Raw genomic sequence first — 22,020 nt, 5'->3', positions numbered from 1 at the left:
TTGTTGCAGAGCACAGGCTCTAGAGCACAGGCTCAGTAGTTGTAGCACACGGGCTCAGTAGTTGTGGCTTGCGGGCTCTAGAGCACAGGCTCAGTAGTTGTGGCACACGGGCTTACTTGTTCTGCAGCATGTGGGATCTTCCCGGACCAGGGCTCGAACCCGTGTCCCTTGCACTGACAGGCAGATTCTTAACCAGTGCACCACCAGGGAAGTCCCAACAGCCTTACTTTAAGTTTGGAGACTGTCATCTACTTCCTCTACTCTCTCCCTGCCATCCCTCATTTTAGTTATTTTCAACCAGTAGTTAGGAGGAAAAGATACCTATTCCCATGTACTATTATGTAACTACCTATTGTATTCAAAATATTATGTATTAATTTCAATGACAGGTTTCCAGGCATTTCCAGGCATTTTCTTTGAAGAAAAGTTAAAATTCAGAACATTCCTGGAAATGCTGTTGAAAAATGACCTTGCCTGTGATGCTACCAGTATCTGCTCTCCCTCTCAAGTTACTTCCTCCAGAATTTCTGCTTTTCAAAACACCTCTCAGGTTTGTGCATCTCCAGGTTCTCGTAAATGTCTAGCAGGGCTTGTGGTAATGGGGCTCTAGGTGAGGGGGCTGCAGCAGCATTATTATGGAAGAAAGAGACTGTGTGGTCTTTTGTGTGTATCCTTTTATAACCCGGACATCAGTCAAGGACTGCACTATTAATATCACATGCTTTTTGGTATAAATATAAGTATGTTAATTAAATTCAGAAACAATTAAATTTCTCCACCCTCACTCTAAAGAAAAGAAATCAACTTATCATTACATATTTTTAAAGTCCTAATTGCAGGCATAAATGTCAGGGTTTGGGATTAAGGTAGTCTTATGAGTCACACTCAGGATTATAATTTATTCTGATATTAGCCTTGCTACAATATGTGCCAAGAGCCTCAACCTATTCAATTTCATTCATCACCTCTAAATTAAGTCTTGTTTGGGGACAAGTATAGAGTCCCAACTAATCAAAATTGAAATATGACTGCCTAAAGGTAAGACATGATCACATTCTCAAGAGCTCACATTTACTGAAAACTAACTACGGGCTAAGCACTACACTGTGTGCTTGATATCTCATTTAATCCTTTCAACAATTATATGAGGTAGACACTTGGCTTTAGACACTATTGTGCCTATTTTACAGATGAAGGAAACGGAACCTCAAAGAGGTTAATTGCCCAAGGTCAGATGGCAAGAATGAGGCCAAGTCAGGATTTGAATACAGGACTATTTGACTCTAGATACTGAACTCGGACTCACTCTTCTATTCTGTTCAAAAAGGAAATAAGCTAGGATCTGATTTATAAGAAAAAAGGAAGGGATTGTGTGCAGTTTTAGGCACCCAGTAAAGGGATGGCATGCCCCATTTTACAGAGGAAGAATGTGAGATTGGGGCAGGTGTCACTTCCCAAGGGCATTCTGATAGTAAGTGGAAAAGGCCAGGATTTGTATCCAGATTGGAGTCTAAGGCCCATGTTCTTTCAAGCAAAATGTGCTGCCTTGTTAAATATAAATTATATTAAAAAATATAAGGATTATATAACACCTGAAATTTGTAAATCTTACTTATTTCTGGTGGTTAGAGCTGAGAGTATGGTCAGATTTCCCTTTTCCTACAGAGGGAAAGAGCGGTGGGCCTGGGCAAGTCTCAGGACACAGTGAATGGCTGGTAGAGAAGAGTAAGCTGCAGAAGAGGAGGGAAGGACTAGAGAGATAGGATGAAAATCAGCAGGCGTGGTCCCAGGAAGCCAAGAGTGAGACTGCTGTAAGAATGGGGAGTAAGGAAATGCCAAATTCCATTGAAAAGTCAGTTCAGATAAAGACTGATAAATGTCTATAGGAATTAGCTTTGAGGTCTTAGGTGACCCCAGTAAAAGTGGATTGGGTGCATTGTGAGCAGAAATCATATTGGAGCGGGTTCTGAGGTGAGTGGAGAAAATGGAGAATTTTCTAGAATCAGATAGATGTGGATTCAAATTTTACTTCTAGCTGGGCAGTCTTCTTAACCTCTCTGTTTCCTCAACTGTAAAACAGAAACAAAAAGATCTTCCTCACAGAGTTGTTGAGGATATGAAATGATATGGCAAATGTGTGTCAGGATAGGTTTTTGGAATAGTAACCAATGTTTTACCTTGTCTTTGCATTATTTGGTCCTTCCCACATTTAGTCAGCTGGCCTATTGGACATTTATTCCTTCAGGAAAGATTCACCCAGGAAGAAGCAGAGGAAAGAGAAGTTCTATGCTTTTGAGTCTCAAAATCTACTCCCTAGAGAGAACTCAACACAAGAAGTATATATTTGTAAGAATACCTGATGCGGAGTGAAGGGAATCAGAATTTGCCAACCCAAAATATGCTACTTGGTATAGAGATTATTTTAAGCTGAAGACATTTGAGATTCAACAGACACAGAAAAATAGTCTTCTCAAAGCCTCTTTAAGTGACTCAAAGCAACAATGTCTTGGAAGTAAGGCTGCCATAAATTACTCTTCAGGGCAGATCTACTCCCAGAAGGGAGAACACGAATAAAACCTACCCCAAATTCCTTCTCCAGGGAAATTTTTTGGCCCTGAAGTAGACACGAAGACCACTCATACCTATATAGACAAAGATTATTACGACTTTTTTATATCCTGTTTATTTTCCTAAAACCCCCAATTAAAAAAAATCTTTCCAGAAAGTCATTTATCTTCCTGCAAGTGCCTTTCTCCCTCTCTTTTACCTATTAAGATGGTATATAAGCCCCAAATTCTAAGAACTCCCCTGAGTTACTCATCACTGAGTTTTCCTGCATTTATGTGCATTGCATGTGAAAATAAACTTTTTTTTTCTGTTGAACTGTCTTTTGTCAGTTTAATTCTCATGACCCCAATAACTAAACTTAAGAGTAGAGGAAAAAGTTTTTTCCTCCCCTACATGAGTAAGACAGGATTCCCTGACCTCAGCCCAAATAAAGACTCTCTGGGCTGGTAGAGGGGAGAAGAAGGAGAAGCATTACAAGTTCAGGTGCAGTATGTGTCCCTAGAGAAGGAAACCCTTTGCCCAGATCTATGCATGTCTCAGAAACATATCCAAAACAACATGGAAATAGAGCAGACAACCTTAGAGCTTGCTTTGCCCCATTGTGGAATAGGAGCAGTAAGGCATTTCCTGCATGCTCAAGAGTGACACAGACATGTAGCCCTGAGGGCCTCTGGACCCAAAGGAATCCTGCAGATGGGATCAAGGGAGAACCCTACAATGTCTGGGGGCCACTAAGCACCAGAGAGCCTGTGCCAATATCTCAAAGATGGTGGTATGAATATATGACAACCAAGGACCACATATATCCCCTAGGGGAACTAATCAAGATCTAGAACTTAGGCACAACTCGGGTAAAACATGAGGAAGCCAACTTAACTGAAACTTGCCATCCCAGATGACAAGGGCTCAGTAGAAATTAAATTAAATTGTAGAAGAATAAAGATATTGTACAACTACTTCTCATTCAAGATTAGTATCAGCTTAAAAAAAAAAGATTAGTATCAGCCATTTGTGGGGCTCATCTAGGATGTCTTAGAATTCTGGGGTAACCCGTATCTGCTTAAAGACTGAGTACTAACCCTAGACTAGGATTAGAGCTGAGCCATCCTTAGACAAAGACCATGATCTGGTTGGAAACTTGGTGCGTAGAACTGATGTGACCCCTCAGAAGTCTCTGCTGATTTCAGAAATACCAGTGGACAGTGATGAGACCAAGCATGAAAGAGGCCTACAGAATGATTAAATTCCTTGACAGACACAGGGTGATTGATAAAAGAGAGCTCCTTGTTAGAGTTTGCATTTATGATTAAATTTCCTAAATCAGAGAGGAGTGAGGTCATTGTTATGGATTGAATTACATGCCCCTAAAAAATACATATATGTTGAAGTCCTAACCCCCAGTACCTCAGAATGTGACCTTATTTGGAAATAGGGTCATTGCAGATATAATTAGTTAAGATGAGGTCATGCTGGATTATTTCAAGCCCCTAATCCAATATCACTGGTTTCTTTACAAGAAAACGGCCATTTGAAAATGCAGAGACACACAGAAGAACGCTGTGTGATGGCAGAGGCAGACGTTGGAGTTATACAGCTCTAAACCAAGTGCCAAGGATTGCTGGTGAAACCAGAAGCTAAGAGATAAGGAATAAATTCTGCCTTAGAGTCTTCAAGAGAGCATGATCCTGCTGACATCTTGGACTTCTAGCCTCCAAAACTGTGAGAGAATAAATTTCTGTTGTTTTAAGCCTCCCACTTTGTGGTAATTCGCTGCAGCTCTAGGAAACTATTACAGTTATTATAATGCCCTTGTCCCAGGGTGAATTTCTAAAAGACTGAGCCTCTTTTTAGGAAAGGAATAGTAATTTCAATGGCACTAACCCCAGTTGCCAAAGTAGAGAGGTACTCAAAACCCTTCCAGAACTGGTGTACCTCTTAATCTGCTGTAAAATTGGTGGCCTGGATAGGTGGTGAGAAACTGAGTTTTGGAGGATGAAGCTAGTCTCTACAGTACTGTCTAGCCCCTGGCACCCAGGGGAGGAATTATTTGGGACCTTAAGATTGCTGCTAAGAGTTTAGGGAAGTGCAAACATTTCTTTCCCTGCCCCCCACCACTACTACTTTGTGGTAAAAATGGACAATTCCTAAATTCACAAAGAGAACCTACAGCTATTAATGCAGAAGCTAAGCATTATCAGGCCTGACTTCACTGAACCAGTACCAGCCTGCTTACCCCTGGACATCTTGTTATGTAAGAGAAACAACTTGCTATTACTTAAGCCACTTGTAGTCAAGTTTTGTTATTGATAGCTTTTCCTAACTAATGCCAATGACAAAGTAGGAAACAGGATAAACAAAACCACAAACAACCTCAGGGTATGGGCAATACGTTTGGGAGATTAAATAATGGCTACCCAACCCCTAGACCACATAAATATTCCCTGGTCTGGAAATAATAAAAGTTAAACTGAGTTATAGAAAAAATAAAATTGCGTTTCTCATTACATGAGTTTGTACACTAAGATTTATACTTACCAAATGGTAGGGAATTCCCTGCTGGTGCAGTGGTTAAGAATCCACCTGCCAATGCAGGGGACATGGGTTTGAGCCCTAGTCCGGGAAGATCCCACATGCCGCGGAGCAACTAAGCCCGTGAGCCACAGCTACTGAGCCTGTGAGCCACAACTACTGAGCCCGTGTGCCACAACTACTGAAGCCTGCGTGCCTAGAGCCCATGCTCCGCAAAAAGAGAAGCCACCACAATGAGAAGCTCGCGCACTGCAACAAAACGTAGTCCCCGGCTCACTGCAACTAGAGAAAGCCCGCGCGCAGCAGTGAAGACCCAACGCAGCCAAAAAAAAAAAAAAAAGATTTATACTTACCATGTGGTAACTGTCATTTGACTGAAAATGTTATTCCTGTCTTACCCTTTGAATTCTTACTACCACTCTAAACAGTACTCATGGTCATTCTCGGAAAATTCACTTCTATTCTACACTTCTTGATAGAAATCACCATTCTTTCTCCTCCCAAACTTGAAGACTTGAGGTTGTCCTTCACTGTTCCCTCTTTTTCATCTCTTTCCCTCTTTTGACATCTGATCTATTATTTCTTGCTTTTCTTTCATCTCTCTCTCCTTCTCTCCCACTCTCTCCTCTCCCTCTTTGTCCACTTGCCTCCCTCTCTTTTCCCCTTTTCTTCTTGAAGCCTTCCATTATTGGGACTGTTGACATTTTTAGTACATTAACTCCTCCCCACAATGGAGCTGCAGCTCCATCAAACCTGATCTGTGGAGGGAGGTGTTTGGACAGACTGTCCCAGAGAAAATGACTAAAAATGCTGGATATTATTTTAAAACAAACAAAACTTCTGAAAACCATCAAAGAGATGACAAGATAGTAAGGAATCACTGGGCCAAAGCCAAAGAGAATGTAGAATCTCAGAAAGGAAAAGGGAGCACTGAAGTCTCCTCTCTTTGAGGGCATATGCCAGATCTGGCAAACATGAGCTGCAATTTTCACAGCCGCTTGGGGTCTAGAGTAAAGAAATCAAAGGTCAGGGTCATGCAACGTGAGAAGTGGTATTAGTTTGCTCGGCCTTCCATAACAAAATGCCACAGACTGGGTGGCTTAAACAACAGAAATTTATTTTCCCCGCGGTTCTGGAGGTTAGAAGTCTAAGATCAAGGTGCCCATAGGTTTGGTTTAATTCTGAGGCCTCTCTCCTTGGCTTATAGTTCGCCACCTTTTCTCTGTGTCTTCACATGGTCTTTCCTCTGTGCACGTGCATCCCTGGTGTCTTCTTTTGTGTCCACATTTCCTCCGAATAAAGACACCAGGCAGATTGTATTACAGCCACCCTAAGGACTTAGTTTTAATTAAACTTCTCTTTCAAGTCCCTATCTCCAAATGCAGTCACATTCTAAGGTGCTTGGTGTTAGACTTCCAACATGCAAATCTGAAGGTGACCTAATTTAGCCCAGGAGTACAATATAAAACACTCCCATAACACTAGGACCCCTCTGATGAGGGTGAACCAGAAGTAAATAACCCTTCCACCCCCTGTCACCATGGGGCTGCATGGAAGTTTGCCTGAGTGATGGGTAATGGGGGGTGGGAACTGTCTCTGAGAAGACATAGCTCCAGGCCTGCTCTCACATGTTGATTAGCAGCCCCAATTCATATCATCTGCATGGTTCAGAAAGCCTCATGAGCTTAGTTTAAATTATTCCTGGGGCTTCCTTGGTGGCGCAGTGGTTGAGAATTCGCCTGCCAATGCAGGGGACACAGGTTCGAGCCCTGGTCCAGGAAGATCCCACATGCCATGGAGCAACTAAGCCCGTGTGCCACAACTACTGAGCCTGTGCTCTAGAACCTGTGAGCCACAACTATTGAGCCCATGTGCCACAACTACTGAAGCCCGTGCACCTAGGGCCCATGCTCCACAACAAGAGAAGCCACTGCAGTGAGAAGCCTGTGCACTGCAACGAAAAGTAGCCCCCGTTCACCGCAACTAGAGAAAGCCCACACGCAGCAATGAAGACCCAACACAGCCAAAAATAAATAAATAAAATAAATAAATTTATTAAAAAAAAAAAAGAGTTATAAATTGTTCCTGGCATGGTAGTGTTGACGTAAAGCAAATAGATTGCCAGATATTTCTCCAGCAAAGATGGGTTTATTCAGGATCACCAGAGAACTGCAACTGGGGGCCTACGAACGTGGTGAGCCATGTGTAAGTTCCCACACAGCAAGGGAAGGAAAAGCTTTTATAGAGAGGAAAGGAAGTTGGGAGGGCTAGAGTAAACAAGGAGTCCATGGCTTTTCATTGCCTGAGTCATCGCTAGGAAAGAAATCTTTCCTCTTCCTGTTGGGCTCTGCTAGGGACACATGAATGAGAGCTCCCCCTTCTGGTGTCAAGTTTCTTATTTAATTGAGGTTTCTATTTATTAATTTTTTTTTTTTTTTTTTTTTTTTTTTTTTGCGGTACGCGGGCCTCTCACTGTTGTGGCCTCTCCCGTTGCGGAGCACAGGCTCCGGACGCGCAGGCTCAGCAGCCATGGCCCACGGGCCCAGCCGCTCCGCGGCATGTGGGATCTTCCTGGACCGGGGCACGAACCTGTGTCCCCTGCATCGGCAGGCGGACTCTCAACCACTGCGCCACCAGGGAAGCCCCCTATTTATTAATTTTTTACAGTAGTGCCTCTAAATGGTTGGCAGGAACAAAGGTAAATCTTCTTTAGAGAAATGTGATTTCATCTTAAACTTCAAAGAATTCCCAGAAGTCATTTTGCAAAAAATAAGCACCTCACAGTAAAAAAAAAAAAAAAAAAAAAAAAAAATCTAAGCATACACAGAGAAATCCAGTCACGGTGGATGAGAAACAGGATAAATAACAGACAGAATGAACAGACATGCAAAGTCTTCAGATATTGGAATTACCAGACAAAGATTAAAAAATAACTATGATTATCATGTTTAGAGAAATAAAATACTAGCTTGAAAACACCTGCAAGGAATAAGAAATGCTTTTTAAAAAAAATACCTAACTGGGAATTCCCTGGCGGTCCACTGGTTGGAACTCGGTGCTTTCATTACCAGGGCCCTGAGTTCCATCCCTGGTCGGGGAGCTGGGAATCCCACAAAGTGCATGGCGTGGCCAAGAAAAAAAAAAACCTAACCAGGTTTGAAATATAAATAGAGCTTATAGAAATAAAAAATACAATAATTAGATTTTTTCAGGTATTTCATATGTTTTAAACATACAGAAAATTTGAAAGAACACCTGTATACTACTACCTAGATTCAACAATTGTTAACATTTTATCATAGCTCTGTTATAGTTTTTAAATTTGCTGAACCATTTAAAAGTAAATTGCAGAGATCATAATATTTTACCCCTAAATATGTTAGAATGCATCTCTGAGAAATAAAAACACTTTTTCATAACTACAGTGTTATCTCATCTAAGAAAATTAATAATTGCCTAATGTCATCTCATATTGAGTCCATATTAAAATTTTCAGTTTGCAAAAAAAAAAGTTTTCTTTTTAAAAAAAAAATCTCTACCTTTATTTCCCAAAGATGCCTTAAACTTATTTTATTTTATTTTACTTTTTGGCTGAGCTGCATGGCATGCGGGATCTTTCCCGACCAGGGATGGAACCCGAGCCCCCTGCAGTGGAAGTGCAGAGTTTTAACCATAGGACCACCAGGGAAGTCCAAAAAAAAGGTTTTTATAGCTGTTTTCTTTTTGTTTTTTGTTTTTTTATAACTAGGATCCAATGAAGGCATTGATTTTGGTGGTTTCCTTTTCATTCCCTTTTCATCTAGAACAATCCCCTTGCCTTCTCTGTCTTCCACTACCTGCCTGCCCCCGCCCATGACATGACATTTTGAAGAGACCAGTATGGTTGTCTTGTGAATGCCCATATTCCGGATTTGCCTAAGTGCTTCCTTATAGAGTCCTTTAACTTTTTTTTTTTTTTTTTTTTTTTTTTTTTTTTTTTTCGGTACACAGGCCTCTCACTGTTGTGGCCTCTCCCGTTGCGGAGCACAGGCTCCGGATGCTCAGGCTCAGCGGCCATGGCTCACGGGCCCAGCCGCTCCGCGGCATGTGGGATCTTCCCGGACCGGGGCACGAACCCGTGTCCCCTGCATCGGCATGCGTACTCTCAACCACTGCGCCACCAGGGAAGCCCCTCCTTTAACTTATTTCTTGATCTTTCTTGTAGTCTGGAAATTAGGCCTGGAAGTTTGCTTATCAATTTTGCCAAGAATGTGTCATAGGTGATGCTGTGTATTTCCTAACATATCACATAGGAATATAAAATCAGGCTGCCCCATTCTTAGTAACTTTTTTTTTTTTGAGGTACGCGGGCCTCTTACTGTTGTGGCCTCTCCCGTTGTGGAGCACAGGCTCCGGACACGCAGGCTCAGCGGCCATGGCTCACGGGCCCAGCCGCTCCGCGGCATGTGGGATCCTCCCGGACCGGAGCACGAACCCGTGTCCCCTGCATCGGCAGGCAGACTCTCAACCACTGCGCCACCAGGGAAGCCCCATTCTTAGTAATATTAATTAACTTTGATCTCTCGGTTGAGGTGATGATTGCCAGACATCTTCCCCAAAATGAAATTTAAAAATCCCTGGACAGTTTATCAGTTTCTTATAAAGTCAAACATTCACTATACATTCAGCAGTTCTACACCCAGGTATTTTCCCAAGAGAAGTGAAAACTTAAGTTCACACAAAAACTTGTACATGAGTTGATAGTAGTTTTATTCATAATGGCCCCTAGCTGGAAACAACCCAAATGCCCTTCAACTGATGAGTGCAAAAATGATTGTGGTACATGCTTACAATTGAATTATATTCAGCAATAAAAAGGAATGAAATACTGATACAGGCAACAACATGGATGAATTTTAAATGCATTATGCTAAGTGCAAGAAGCCAGACTCAAAAGGCTCCACCCTGTATATTCTATTTACATAACATTCTGGAAATAGCAAAAAACATAGGAACAGAAAACTCTAACCCTAAACCAAAATACCAGTTTTTAAATCTCATATTGAGAGACAGAAGTTTCCAATGACCAACATATTCCTACACCACTCTCCTGGTATGAAGGAACCTGGAAAGTTTAAGTATCACTCAGAAGGATTCTAGGTAAAGGTAAAATCAGAACAAAGGAAGTAGAAGAATATTTCATCATGCTCAGAGTGAAGCTTTATGAATGGAGCAGATTCTGACAATTGCCTAATTAACACCCGTTCCCCTCCTTCTTCCTAAAAGCACCAGACTTTAGGGAGGTGTCCACCTTCCTCCACAAAGCCATATGCTTTACTAAACCAGTTATGTTTATCTCATATCCCTTGGCAGGGACAGCTTCAGGAACAGAATTGTGACTCAATTCAGACTGATGAATTTTGAAGGAAAGTCTCTCAAGGGACTTCTAGGAAATGTTTCCTTTCTCAATTAAAAAAAGGAAAAAAAAGGCAGAAGAGATAAGTTGGCTCTTCTTCCTCTGGATGTTATTGTATCTGGATGTGATGTTTGGAACTGCTGCAGCTTTCCTGCTAACAGCTTAAGACAAAGCTCAGACAGATGAGGGAAAGTCAAGAGAGAAGCAGACCTGGAGCCCTGTGGTACTGGGCATAGACACTGCCCTAACTTTTATTATTTAAGCCAGCCAAGTAGGAATTTCCTGATAGAATACATAATACTTAATGCCTGTCCCACAACGTAATATACCTTTTTTGGTGGCAGTAACATTCAGCCCACCTGAAAGATGAAAAAAATAACTAGATATTTTTATTCTTTGGATTTTCTTTTTATAGTTGCAGTATACACAACTCCTCAACCTTCTTGTCAGCTCCTTTTGTTTGGGTTCAAATCTCATCCGTTACATTACAGACATTTCTAGTTTTAATGTAGTCAAATTCATCACTTTTTTGCCTTTATAGTTTGTGATTTTATGTTTTCTTTAAGAAATTTTTTCCCTTCCTTGATCAGAACCTCCTGATCCACAACTTCAGGGCTTTCCAATCTCCTTCTGGCTTATGTGAATGGCACCCCCTGGCGTACTAAGTGCATGGCATCCCCTCCTTGAGTTGTGCAAAGCAGTTTGACTTAAAGTCATTAAGAGAAGCCCCTATACATATGCTATTATGAAAATTGCAAAGTTTTGCTCTTCTTACTTAGATCTTGAATAAATCTATAATTTATTTTTGAATCTGATATAGGGTTAGGATCTAATTTTATTTGGTCCCAGGGTCATTGATTGTTTAGTCCATTTTTCCCTCACTGATCTGTAATGTTGCTTCCGTCACAGCGTCCATATACGTTTGTGTCTGTGTCTGGACTCTCTATTCTGTACTCTATTTGTCTGTTCCCCACCAATACCACACAGTCTTAGTTACTGTACCTTTATAATAATTCTTGATATCCCGTAGGCAAAACTTCCACCTTGTTCTTCCACTTTAAAAGTGTCTTGACTATTGTTGATCCTTTGTTTTTGAATTTTAAAATCACCTTATTAAAATACTGGAGAAATCCTGTGGGATTTTGATTGGAATTACATTGAATTTATTGATTAACGTATAGAAAATTGGCATCTTTATAACATTGGGTCTTCCTATACATTAATATAGTAGACTTCTTCATTTAATGCCTATCAATAAAGTTTATTATTTTCTTTATAAGACCTTGTGAATTTTTCTTGATCTATACTTAACGTATTTTATATTTTCAGTTGCTATTGTGAATGGGGTTTTTTTTTTTAATTTGTTTTTGGCTGCGTTGGGTCTTTGTTGCTGCGTGCGGGCTTTCTCTAGTTGCAGTGAGCAGGGGCTACACTTCGTTGTGGTGCACATGCTTCTCATTGCGGTGGCTTCTCTCATTGGGGAGCACGGCTGCTAGGCTTGTGGGCTTCAGTAGTTGTGGCACGCAGCCTCAGTAGTTGTGGCATGTGGGCTCTAGAGAGCAGGCTCAGTAGTTGTGGTGCACAGGCTTAGTTGCTCTGCGGCATGTGGGATCTTCCTGGACCAGGGTTCTAACCCGTGTCCCTTGCATTGGCAGGTGGATTCTTTACCACTGCACCACCAGGGAAGTCCCGTGAATGGGATATTTTAAAAATTACAGTTCCAAACTATTTGCTGCTCATCTTTAGGAATACAGTTTTAAAATATGCATTTTAGTTTTATATCCAGAAATGTCCCTGAACTCTTTTATTGGTTCAAAAATTTGTCTGTCAGTTTGCTTAGATTTTTCTATGTAAATAGTCGTAGAGTATATAATAACAATTTTTTTCTTCTTTAAAAATTTTTAATATATTCTTTCTTGTCTTACTGCTAAGGCTAGGACTTCTAGTATATCACTGAATAGAAATAGTGATAGAGTGCATACTTATCTTGTTTTTGACTTTAAATGTTTTATTATTAACTATAAAGCTGTTTACTCTGTGTTTTTAGTAAATATACTTTATTAGGTTAAGCAAGTTTTTTTTCTCTACCTAGAGCATTAAGGATTTTTTTTTAGTTTTGTTTTGTGAAAGGATATTGATTTATACCAATGTTTTTCTGTATCTGATCACATGGATCAAATGGTTTCTCATATTTATTCTACTATCGTGATTGCATTGAAAAATCTTTTTACTGTAAAATTATACCTGCATTCCTGAATAAATCCAATTAAAAAATAAATGTGTACATGTACGTACCTATGTGTCTGTGTTATTGGCTTTCTAAATTTTGGTTCAGTATAACATTTTTATCTCAGTTAACCATAAGTGAGGATGAGCTTTCATTTACTGCTTTGTTTTCAGAAAGAGCTATTTGTCACTTTTGTTTCTTTTTCTGGAATAATTTGCATACGTTTGGGATCATCTGTTTCTTTTCTCTTCTTTTTTCTTTTTTCTTGGTAGAAGTCACCTGTAAAGTCATCTGGGCCTGGTTGTTTATTTGTGTGGTGAAGTCAATTTTGTTAATTGTCATAAGTCTACTCATAGTTGAGTCAATTTTGGTAAATTTTATTTTTCCAGGAAACTGCCATTTATCTGTTTCCTAATTTATTGGCATAATGTTCATAATATTCTCTTAGTTTAAAAATCACTGCTGTATCTGCTATGTTCCTTTTTTTCTTAATCTAATTTGTAAAAGGATTTAAATTTTACTTGTTATTTCAGAGAACCAGCTTTTGTATTTTGTTTTCTATTTTATTTATTTCTGCATTTTCCCCTTCAAATTTCCCTAGGTTAACTCTGCTGTTTCTTTATTAACTTCTTGATTAGTTACTGAGCTGTTCATTTTCTAGCCTTCTCTAATATAACCAGTTAAGGTTATAAACTTTTACTTTAGGCACTGTTAAAACTGCATTCCACAAATTCTGATATGTATTTCCATGACAATTCAGTTTTAAATATTTCTCACTTTCCATTTGTTTCTATCAATTTCCCTTTGCCCCTCCAGACCCACTCACTTCCTCCCCTCTCCACCCTGCTCTCTGCCCCACAGGCTGCTGTGTCTTCTGTCTTCCAGCTGGGTTCTGCTAGTGGGAATTCCTGGCAAGAGATGGTAGAGGAGAAGGAAAACGAGGTCAGGGTATTTATTTTCCTGGTCTCTTCTCTGTGAGATTGCTGGTTACATCCCTTGACAGACGGTCACTGCTTCTTAAAAGATGGCCTGTTCTGCAAATAAGATTCTCTTTTGGTATTCCAGTAACTCCTCTATCTCCTGTCCCTTTGGACCTAGAGGTTGTGACTGTTCCACTGTTTCTAGTCCCAGATCCTCCATTATCCCTTGATTCCCATATATCCTGCCCATATCTTTAAAATTTGTTTTTTAAAAATTGAGTGACCATCTGTTATCTGTTGGAACCCTGAATGATACACCACATTTATTTTGTCTTTGGTCCATGACTTATTTAGAAGTTTGTTTTTAATTTCCAAGTATGTGAGTTTTTTATAAGTTATTCTTGGGCTTCCCTGGTGGCGCAGTGGTTGAGAGTCCGCCTGACGATGCAGGGGACACGGGTTCATGCCCCGGTCCCGGAGGATCCCACATGCCGCGGAGCGGCTGGGCCTGTGAGCCATGGCCGCTGAGCCTGCGCGTCCGGATCCCGTGCTCCGCAACGGGAGAGGCCACAACAGTGAGACGCCCACGTACTGCAAAGAAAAAAAGTTATTCTTTTAAAACTAACTTCTAATTTTTAACTGATCAATATTTAGAGAACATGTTCTATATCATCATGATTCTTTAGCATTTGTTGAGAATTGCTTTGTGGTCAATTTTTATTTTGTTCCACAGGTGCTTGAATAGAGTAAGTATTTTCTGTATCTTTACTACTTTTGCCTGAGAGATGGGGGTTGTATAATTGTATGTTTGTCATTCCTTCTTTAAAAATTAATTTTTCTTTATACACACTTGAGATCATGTTACTAGATGCATACAGATTTAGAATTGTTTTATCTTCCTGGTGATTTGTTCTTTTTGTCATTATATAGTGACACCCCCCCTTATCTCTAATGATACATTTTGCTTTAAAGCCTATTTTGTCTGAAATGAATATAGCTACTCCACCTTTCATTTCCTTAATAGTACTTCTGCATGTCTTTTTTACTTTTCCCTTAATTTTTCTTTATCCTTATGTTTTAGGTATATCTTGTATCAACAGCATATAGTTGGATTTTTTTAAGCTACATAATCTAATTATCTGGTTTTTAAATAAAAGAAATATTGTCATTTTAGTTTACAATCAAAGTATAGTACATTTAGGATTCAAGGGATTTGGATTCCAGTCTCTACCCCACCATTGTGTGACCTTGAGCAACTCTTTCAAACTCTCCCTCAGGAGAGTAGTGATAAAATAGAAGTGTTGAATCAGATTATCTTGAATATCCCCTCTAGCTCATTTACTGTCATTCCCTTCAATTACAGTAACATGTTACAAATTGATTTGCGACAGGAACTCTTAAAACCATACCTAAAAATAAAAACAAAATCCTAGTGTAATTTGGTGAAAGAATTCAAATAGTAACTGATGTTTAGCTTTGGGTATTTGCTCTTTGTCATCTAAAACTTTAATTTTCCGTCATTCGATGTATAATACTTTTGCAGTTCAATTTTCTGAGGACAATCCATGTTTTTTAAAGAACATATTTTCTATGATTTGGGGGATATATATAAATATATTTTCTTGTGATTCTAAAGGTCTTTCATATTCTTTTCTTTTTTTATAAATTTATTTATTTATTTTTGGCTGTGTTGGGTCTTCGTTGCTGCCCACGGGCTTTCTCTAGTTGTGGAGGGAGGGGGCTACTCTTCGTTGCGGTGCATGGGCTTCTCATTGCGGTGGCTTCTTTTGTTGCGGAGCACAGGCTCTAGGCGCGCAGGCTCCAGCAGCTGTGGCATGCAGGCTCAGTAGTTGTGGCTCGGGGGCTCTAGAGCACAGGCTCAGTAGTTGTGGCTCATGGGCCCAGTTGCTCTGCAGCACGTGGGATCCTCCTGGACCAGGGCTGGAACCCATGTCCCCTGCGCCGGCAGGTGTATTCTTAACCACTGCACCACCAGGGAAGTTTCTCTTTCATATTCTTTAACAATCCAAAACTGATTTTCAAGGTTTTGTTATTAGTTTCCTGCCTCCTTTTCTTTTAGCCTACATTTTAATTTCTACAAAATCTTTTCTAGAGTTGTGGATACTACGATCTTTACCAGTTTTTCAAAAGATTAATCTAAAAACGACATCACTATATCTGAACCCTAAGAACTTGGAAATAAACCTACAGATCTCATTGTTAGTCTCTCCATTTAATGGAGGTACAGAAATAACTGCATCTAGTTTTTGTAGAGAGACTATTTTATTTGGAACCCCATTTTGCATGGTTGGCTATAGTGACACAGACTTTAGGATTAAGGCCTTTAGGAAGGAAGAGGTCACACTGTTTCTTGCCCTGGTTTTCACCTCTATTTTTGCACCTTTGTGTCAATGTGAACCAAACAGCTTCCCAAATCTACAACTGGTTCCTGGGCTTCCTCAACCCACCTAGAAAACTGCAGCAACCTAGGAGGTTGTCATTTAACTGACAATACTGTTGGTTAGGAGTCTGCTTTCTTATACATCAATCGTATAACTCTATGGTTACTTTGATTTAACTTGGTTATTTTTTAATTCATCCCAATAGCGCATTTACAGACTCTTAGGATGGGTCAATTCTCCAGATGACTCATCTCATCTTTTATTGGGCCATTTTTCTGTGTAGATGCAAAATATGTGGGCGGGAGGTGGGAGGCTAGAACCTAAACTGAGTCTCTTTATGTTCAAGGTGGGAGGATCACCAGATTTGAGTGTGCTCCTGTAATTGTTTTTTAAAGTACTTTAAATCATATAGTTAACATACTAATATTACCTCTGTTTAAAAATAAAGGATAAAAAACCCCTCAAGGTCCGCTTTCACCATGCCCTCCATTGCTTCCCTCTCTTAGAGGTAACCATTATCGTTTTGAGGACACCTTTCCAGTGACCTTTCTATACATTTCTTTCCTATACTGTATATACATATACACATTTTTTTCTTACATAAATGACACCTTCTCATTTTATAGGTGAGGAAACTGAGACCTTGAGGGGAGATGTGTTGCAAATTTATTGAAGGAAATTGGACTGGACCACGGGTTCTGGTATTTTACTTCTGTTGCATGGGCTGCCGCACTAATCAATTAGTTTAGAGGCTGGGGAGCAGGTGCGAAAGTCGCTTTAGTGCAACGATGTAGGATTTGTATTTTGATAGGAGTCGCAGGAAACCTAGCAGAGGGCTCTGGAGTTGCAAAAACAAAAAATATACTGTCATCGGCAGTTGGGTCTGTTAATAAAGCTTGTGAAGCTGAAACGCAAATAGCCTACTACCTACCAAGCCCTTCGGAAACTTAGGAAGCAATATCGCGTCTCTGAGACTGGCCTTGGAGCTTGGAGAGGAAGGCACCAGAGGTTGCAATGAAGGATGCGGTGGCGGACAGCAACCGACCAGCCAACCCAAAGAGCAGAAAGCTCTCCCGGACCGATCTGGAAGTGCGCCTGCGCAGGCCGCCACGGGGGGCCGGGGCGGGCGGGGCGGAGCTTGGGGGCGGTCAATGAGCCTGCGCAAACCGTGCGGCGAGGTGGGGGAGGGCGTTCCGTGTGTGTCTGTGTTGTTGTTCGGCGGCAGCGGCGGCGGCGGTAAGATGGCTGCCCACGGGGGCTCCGCGGCGTCCTCGGCGCTGAAGGGGTTAATTCAGCAGTTCACCGCCATCACCGGTAAGAGACGCGGTTACCGGAAGGTGGAGAGTGGGGTCTGGAGCGGGCGGCCGGTCTGCCCTGGGCTTCCCTTTACCTTCATGCATTCCTCCCTCGGGCTTTACCCACAGCTCTCGTCCTCCCTCCTGAGGAAGAGGCGACGACGGCGTCGGGTCTCCGGGTTCAGGCGGGAGACACCCCCTCACCCTCGCTCACCCCATACCCTCGTTCTTGGTCTTCTCGCAGTGTGGAGGGAAACCTCCCCACCCCCTTTCAGCCCAGACCCGGGGAATGGGCCGAGCTCATCCTCCCCCGCCGGCCCGGAGACCTGGGGGCGGGAGAGGTGGGGGGCCGCACCCGGGCCACCGCCCTCCTCCTTCATCATCATCGCCTCTTCTCTGTGCAGCCTTGGGGTGCAGCGCATCCCCTCACCTCCTTATTCCTTTTTTCCTTGGCCAGGTCATTCTCCCCCCCCGTCCCTGGCCTGCCCTTCCCCTTTCTGGGCCCCTCGGAGCCATCGCTGTGGCCCTGGCGTGTTCGGGCCCTCCCGCCTTAACGGCGAGGCTGGTGGGTTCGGCAGCGCCTTTACCGATCTCGGGGGATAGGCCGCCAGAAAGGGGGGGTTGCTGAGGAGTACCCTCCAGACTGAGGTTTTAAGAGAAGAATGAGGGGGAACCCCCCCAGACCTTAATAGGAAAGGCCTGGAGGAATCCTCGGTGGCGTTTCCCACCTCCCCATTAAAAAATAATAAAGACTGAGACGATGGCGCCAGGGCCTCCTGCTGATAAAATAGGAATGACGGCAGAAACTTCTTTGAGACAAATCAGTTTCTGGATGTCAGTATCCCCCAAACCCTCGGTTTTTCTTTTCCTTTGGACCCCTGCGAAGGGCACACGCAGATCCTCTTACTGCCTGGAGGAAAGGCCCTAAGCCGTTCTATGAATTCTCTCTGTCTTGTTCTCTGTGATGGTGCTGAACTTTTTTTGCATGAGTTATTAGAGGGCGGAGCAAATGATGAAGTTCTCTGTGGAGTGATTTGAGAGAAGAGTACTACATGTGCCTGAGTGTAATTTTGCCGTTCTAGTTTGTCATTTTGTAAGGAGGTCAGAATGTTAGCAGATCTATACTTTATTTGGTAGTTTGTTAGATGCAGAGAACATTTCCATTTTCAATGTATCCAGAGTTTGACGTGCAAGATATGGTTAAGTGAAATTTTATATTTTAACCACTACCGGTTGTTTGCGAGTTGTCGTTTTATAGTTAAAGGTAGTTTTATTTTTTACTTTGCAGCGATAACTATATGTTTGATGCATTGTCTAGCTTGTGGGCATGAAACATCCAGTCAAAGTTGATAAAGTAAAATTTGTAACAAAATTGGGATGAGAAATGGAATGATAACTTTTCTTAATATTTAAAAATTGTGATTGGACTATTATATTAGAGATGTAATGCATTTCCCAGTGTCTAAGCAGATCATTATTGGGAAAATCAGAAAATTATTGTGTATATAAGTTAATACTGCTGTATTATGTTTATATAGAAAAATCTTTGTAGTGAATTACATATAGAAGTGATTATCATTATCTTTTCTTTAGATTTTTCTAGAGGTGGTTTAAGATGCCACCTATTTCATTCCAGTTTTTTATGCTAACTACCACTTTAGGAACTCGGATTGTTTTAGTCTCACACTATTTCTTCTAATGCAACATTTTTGGTATGTGTAGACAAAACCCAAAATGTGGTGAGATGAAGTGACTCACTTAATTGCTTTAATTCTGTTTCTGTGTGCTAGTCTTCATGGCTTGTTTCCTGGTCACAGGCCCTTCTATTCCTGAATCAAGTTGGAGACTCTCAGTAGACAGTGGGATCTGGAGGTCTGTAAAAGCGAAAACACCTTAGACTGTTCTTAATGTATTACGGATTTATAATAATATTTTTTTACAAGATAGTAATTAAATATTAGAAACACATGATTGACCCCTTTACTCCCTCTCATATATCCTAAAAAAATTTGTGTATGTGTGTGTATATATATATATATATATATATATATATATATATATTTTTTTTTTTTTTTTGGCCGCGCGGCATACGGTATCTTAATTCCCTGACCAGGGATGGAACCCGTTCCCCCTGCAATGGAAGCGCAGAGTCTTAACCACTGGACCACCAGGGAAGTCCCCACTAATATTTTAAATTGTAGTATTTATGACAAAAAGGTATTTGAAATTTATTTATTGCTAGATGAATGAAACTGACCTTAAGAGTTTATGCTCTCATTTCAAAAAGATTTTACTTACTTGGAAGCCCAACATTGTGGTAAAAGCAATGCATTTTCAAAAATGTGAGTCTTACCTTTTCTGTGGCATTTAGAAGTAGAAGGGAAAATTGAAAGAATCTTAACTTTTATTTCTCACTAAATAGAACAGATCTCTCTCACACTCTCTCTCTATGATATGTGAGTATGAAGTAATGATTCTGACTTAAAAAACATTACAAAGATATCACAACATGAAATAATTTTGAAAAAAGAAACACTAATTCATTCTCACATTAGCAATATTATTTATTTCATATATTATCTTCCAGTTCTTGTTTACATACTTATTTTTATTATTTATTTATTTATTTATTTATTTATTTATTTTGCTGTACACGGGCCTCTCACTGCTGTGGCCTCTCCCGTTGCGGAGCACAGGCTCCGGACGCGCAGGCTCAGTGGCCATGGCTCACGGGCCCAGCCGCTCCGTGGCATGTGGGATCCTCCCGGACCGGGCCACGAACCCGTGTCCCCTGCATCGGCAGGCGGACTCTCAACCACTGCGCCACCAGGGAAGCCCCTTATTTTTATTTTTTAAATTATTTTTACATTATGGATCATAATGTACATAATTTAGAATCTGAAATTTTCAATTAACGTTACATCATAAACATTTTTCCTATGATTAAACCCTTTGATAAGCAGATAGCCAAGGGAAGTGATGGTCTTTGAAGTGGTCACACTGAGAAGCTATGTACCTTTACCATTGATGCCATTAGCATTATTTCAAGCTACATAGAAAACCAGTCCTGTTATTTCATAGTCTACCACATTTTACAGTATTACTCAGTTTGATCTCCCTTGATACTCTCATACATGGCTTAGACTACTGACTACTTTCAGAAGTTATATCAGTTCTCAAAACCTGAGGAAAGAATGTGCCACTGGATCTGAAGGTAATTCCAAGAGAACAGTTTTTAAAAATGTTTTGAACCACGGCAGTATCCCATTAACACCAACTTGGACTGACATCCAGCCATACATATACAAAATGCATAGATGTAATCAGAATAATTCATGAGATGAGGGATATATAGATGCTATAGAATAGGTAGAAATAAATACACAATCAGAAGGTAAGGCCAAAAAGTGAGGGAATAGAAAGTGAGGCTGAGAAGAGTACAAGTGGTTGCTAGTGTAGCATTCCATAAAGCTTTGTGTATAGTAGGCATTCACGGACTTAATGAAATTATAGAACCCCTTTAGTTTAATCTTTTTGAAAATTGTTGAATGAATGCATATTTGTTAAATTAGAAACTCTTAGTGTTTGTAGTATTCGGATTTGTGGTCAACTTCCATTCATATTCTTTCTACAATACATTTTTCTTGGGTTAGTATTAAAGTGTATTTAAGTTCTCTGTGTCAAGAAAGGTAGTTGCAAGTGTTCTAGATATTAAAAGAAAACTCTTCTGGAATTTTAAGAACTATTTCAAAAGATGTTAATGAAGTTTGAGCAGAAATTAGGGAGGGAATAAATTTTTTTGAGTTGCGAGTAGACTCTTACTATAGTAAACTCAGTATTTATTAATAGACTACTATATGCCAGGCATGGTTCAGATCTTGGGGATACTACCATGAGCAAGACATGGTGTCTGTCCTCAAAAAGCTTAAAGGTTAATGGGAATACAGACACATAAATGGGTATTGTAATACATTGGGATAATGGTAAGGAGCTGTTACGGTAGCACAAATGAGGGAGGTCAAGAAAGGCTTCCCAGAAGAAATAATTTCTTAGCTAAAACCTGGAGGAGAGCTGTTTCTGGCAGGAAAAACATGTGCAGAGACCTGGAGGAAAGAGGGACAGGCATACATATGGAGACAAGAAAGGAGAGACAGTAGGTTGAGGGAATTGATGATAATTCCAAATGAAGAGAGCATAGCTTGTGTGAGATGCAATAAATGGGGCTGAAGAGATAAGAGGGTACCAGATTAGGAAGGGCCTTGTAACTCATGTTAAGAAATCTTGGCTTTATTCTGAATGTAGTGGGGAGTCAGTGAAAAGTTTTAATTAGGGGAGTGACACAATCATATTTGGTTTTTTCAGAAAGAGCTACTTGGCCATAGGTGAGAAGAGGTAGGCATAGACATCAATAGAAGACTGTTGCAATAATTGAAGATGCTGGTGTCCTGAAATAAGTTAGTGGCAGAGAAGTGGACTCTGAAAGGTAAGGGAAGAATTCAGAGGAGTCAGAATGAAGCTTAGGATTCTGTTTTGGACATCTAAGTTTATAATAGTACAATTTGTGAAGGTATGGAATAGTAGCAGAGGTTTGGGGGATGATTAGTTCTGCTTAGGTAAGTTGCTGCCTGTGAGACTTCCAAATGGAAGGGAAGTTCAGTAGGGAAATGAATATTTGGGTCTAGAA

The 22,020-nt window shown here is 40.7% G+C and overlaps 1 protein-coding gene across 4 annotated transcripts in view; it reads left to right on the top strand.

Annotated features, from left to right (window-relative positions):
- Positions 1-17,192: 17,192 nt before the first annotated feature.
- UBXN7 (UBX domain protein 7) overlaps positions 17,193-22,020 on the top strand; it is a gene marked incomplete at its 5' end in the record, with an annotated part of 69,396 nt that continues 64,568 nt past the window's right edge. The window contains 2 exons of one of the 4 annotated variants that reach the window (XM_082624867.1): positions 17,266-17,355; positions 21,699-21,819. Coding sequence is in view for 2 of the 4 variants with exons in the window: in XM_082624868.1 (XP_082480994.1) it covers positions 17,193-17,355 (163 nt within the window). Of the gene's footprint in view, positions 17,356-21,698; positions 21,820-22,020 lie in introns of all 4 variants that reach the window. The other 3 variants (XM_082624868.1, XM_082624865.1, XM_082624866.1) reach the window with 3 other exon arrangements.

This window comes from Mesoplodon mirus (genome assembly GCF_964341445.2).
Source record: "Mesoplodon mirus genome assembly, chromosome: 6".
Lineage (NCBI taxonomy): Eukaryota > Metazoa > Chordata > Mammalia > Artiodactyla > Ziphiidae > Mesoplodon > Mesoplodon mirus.
This window is presented reverse-complemented; position numbering and strand designations above follow the sequence as displayed.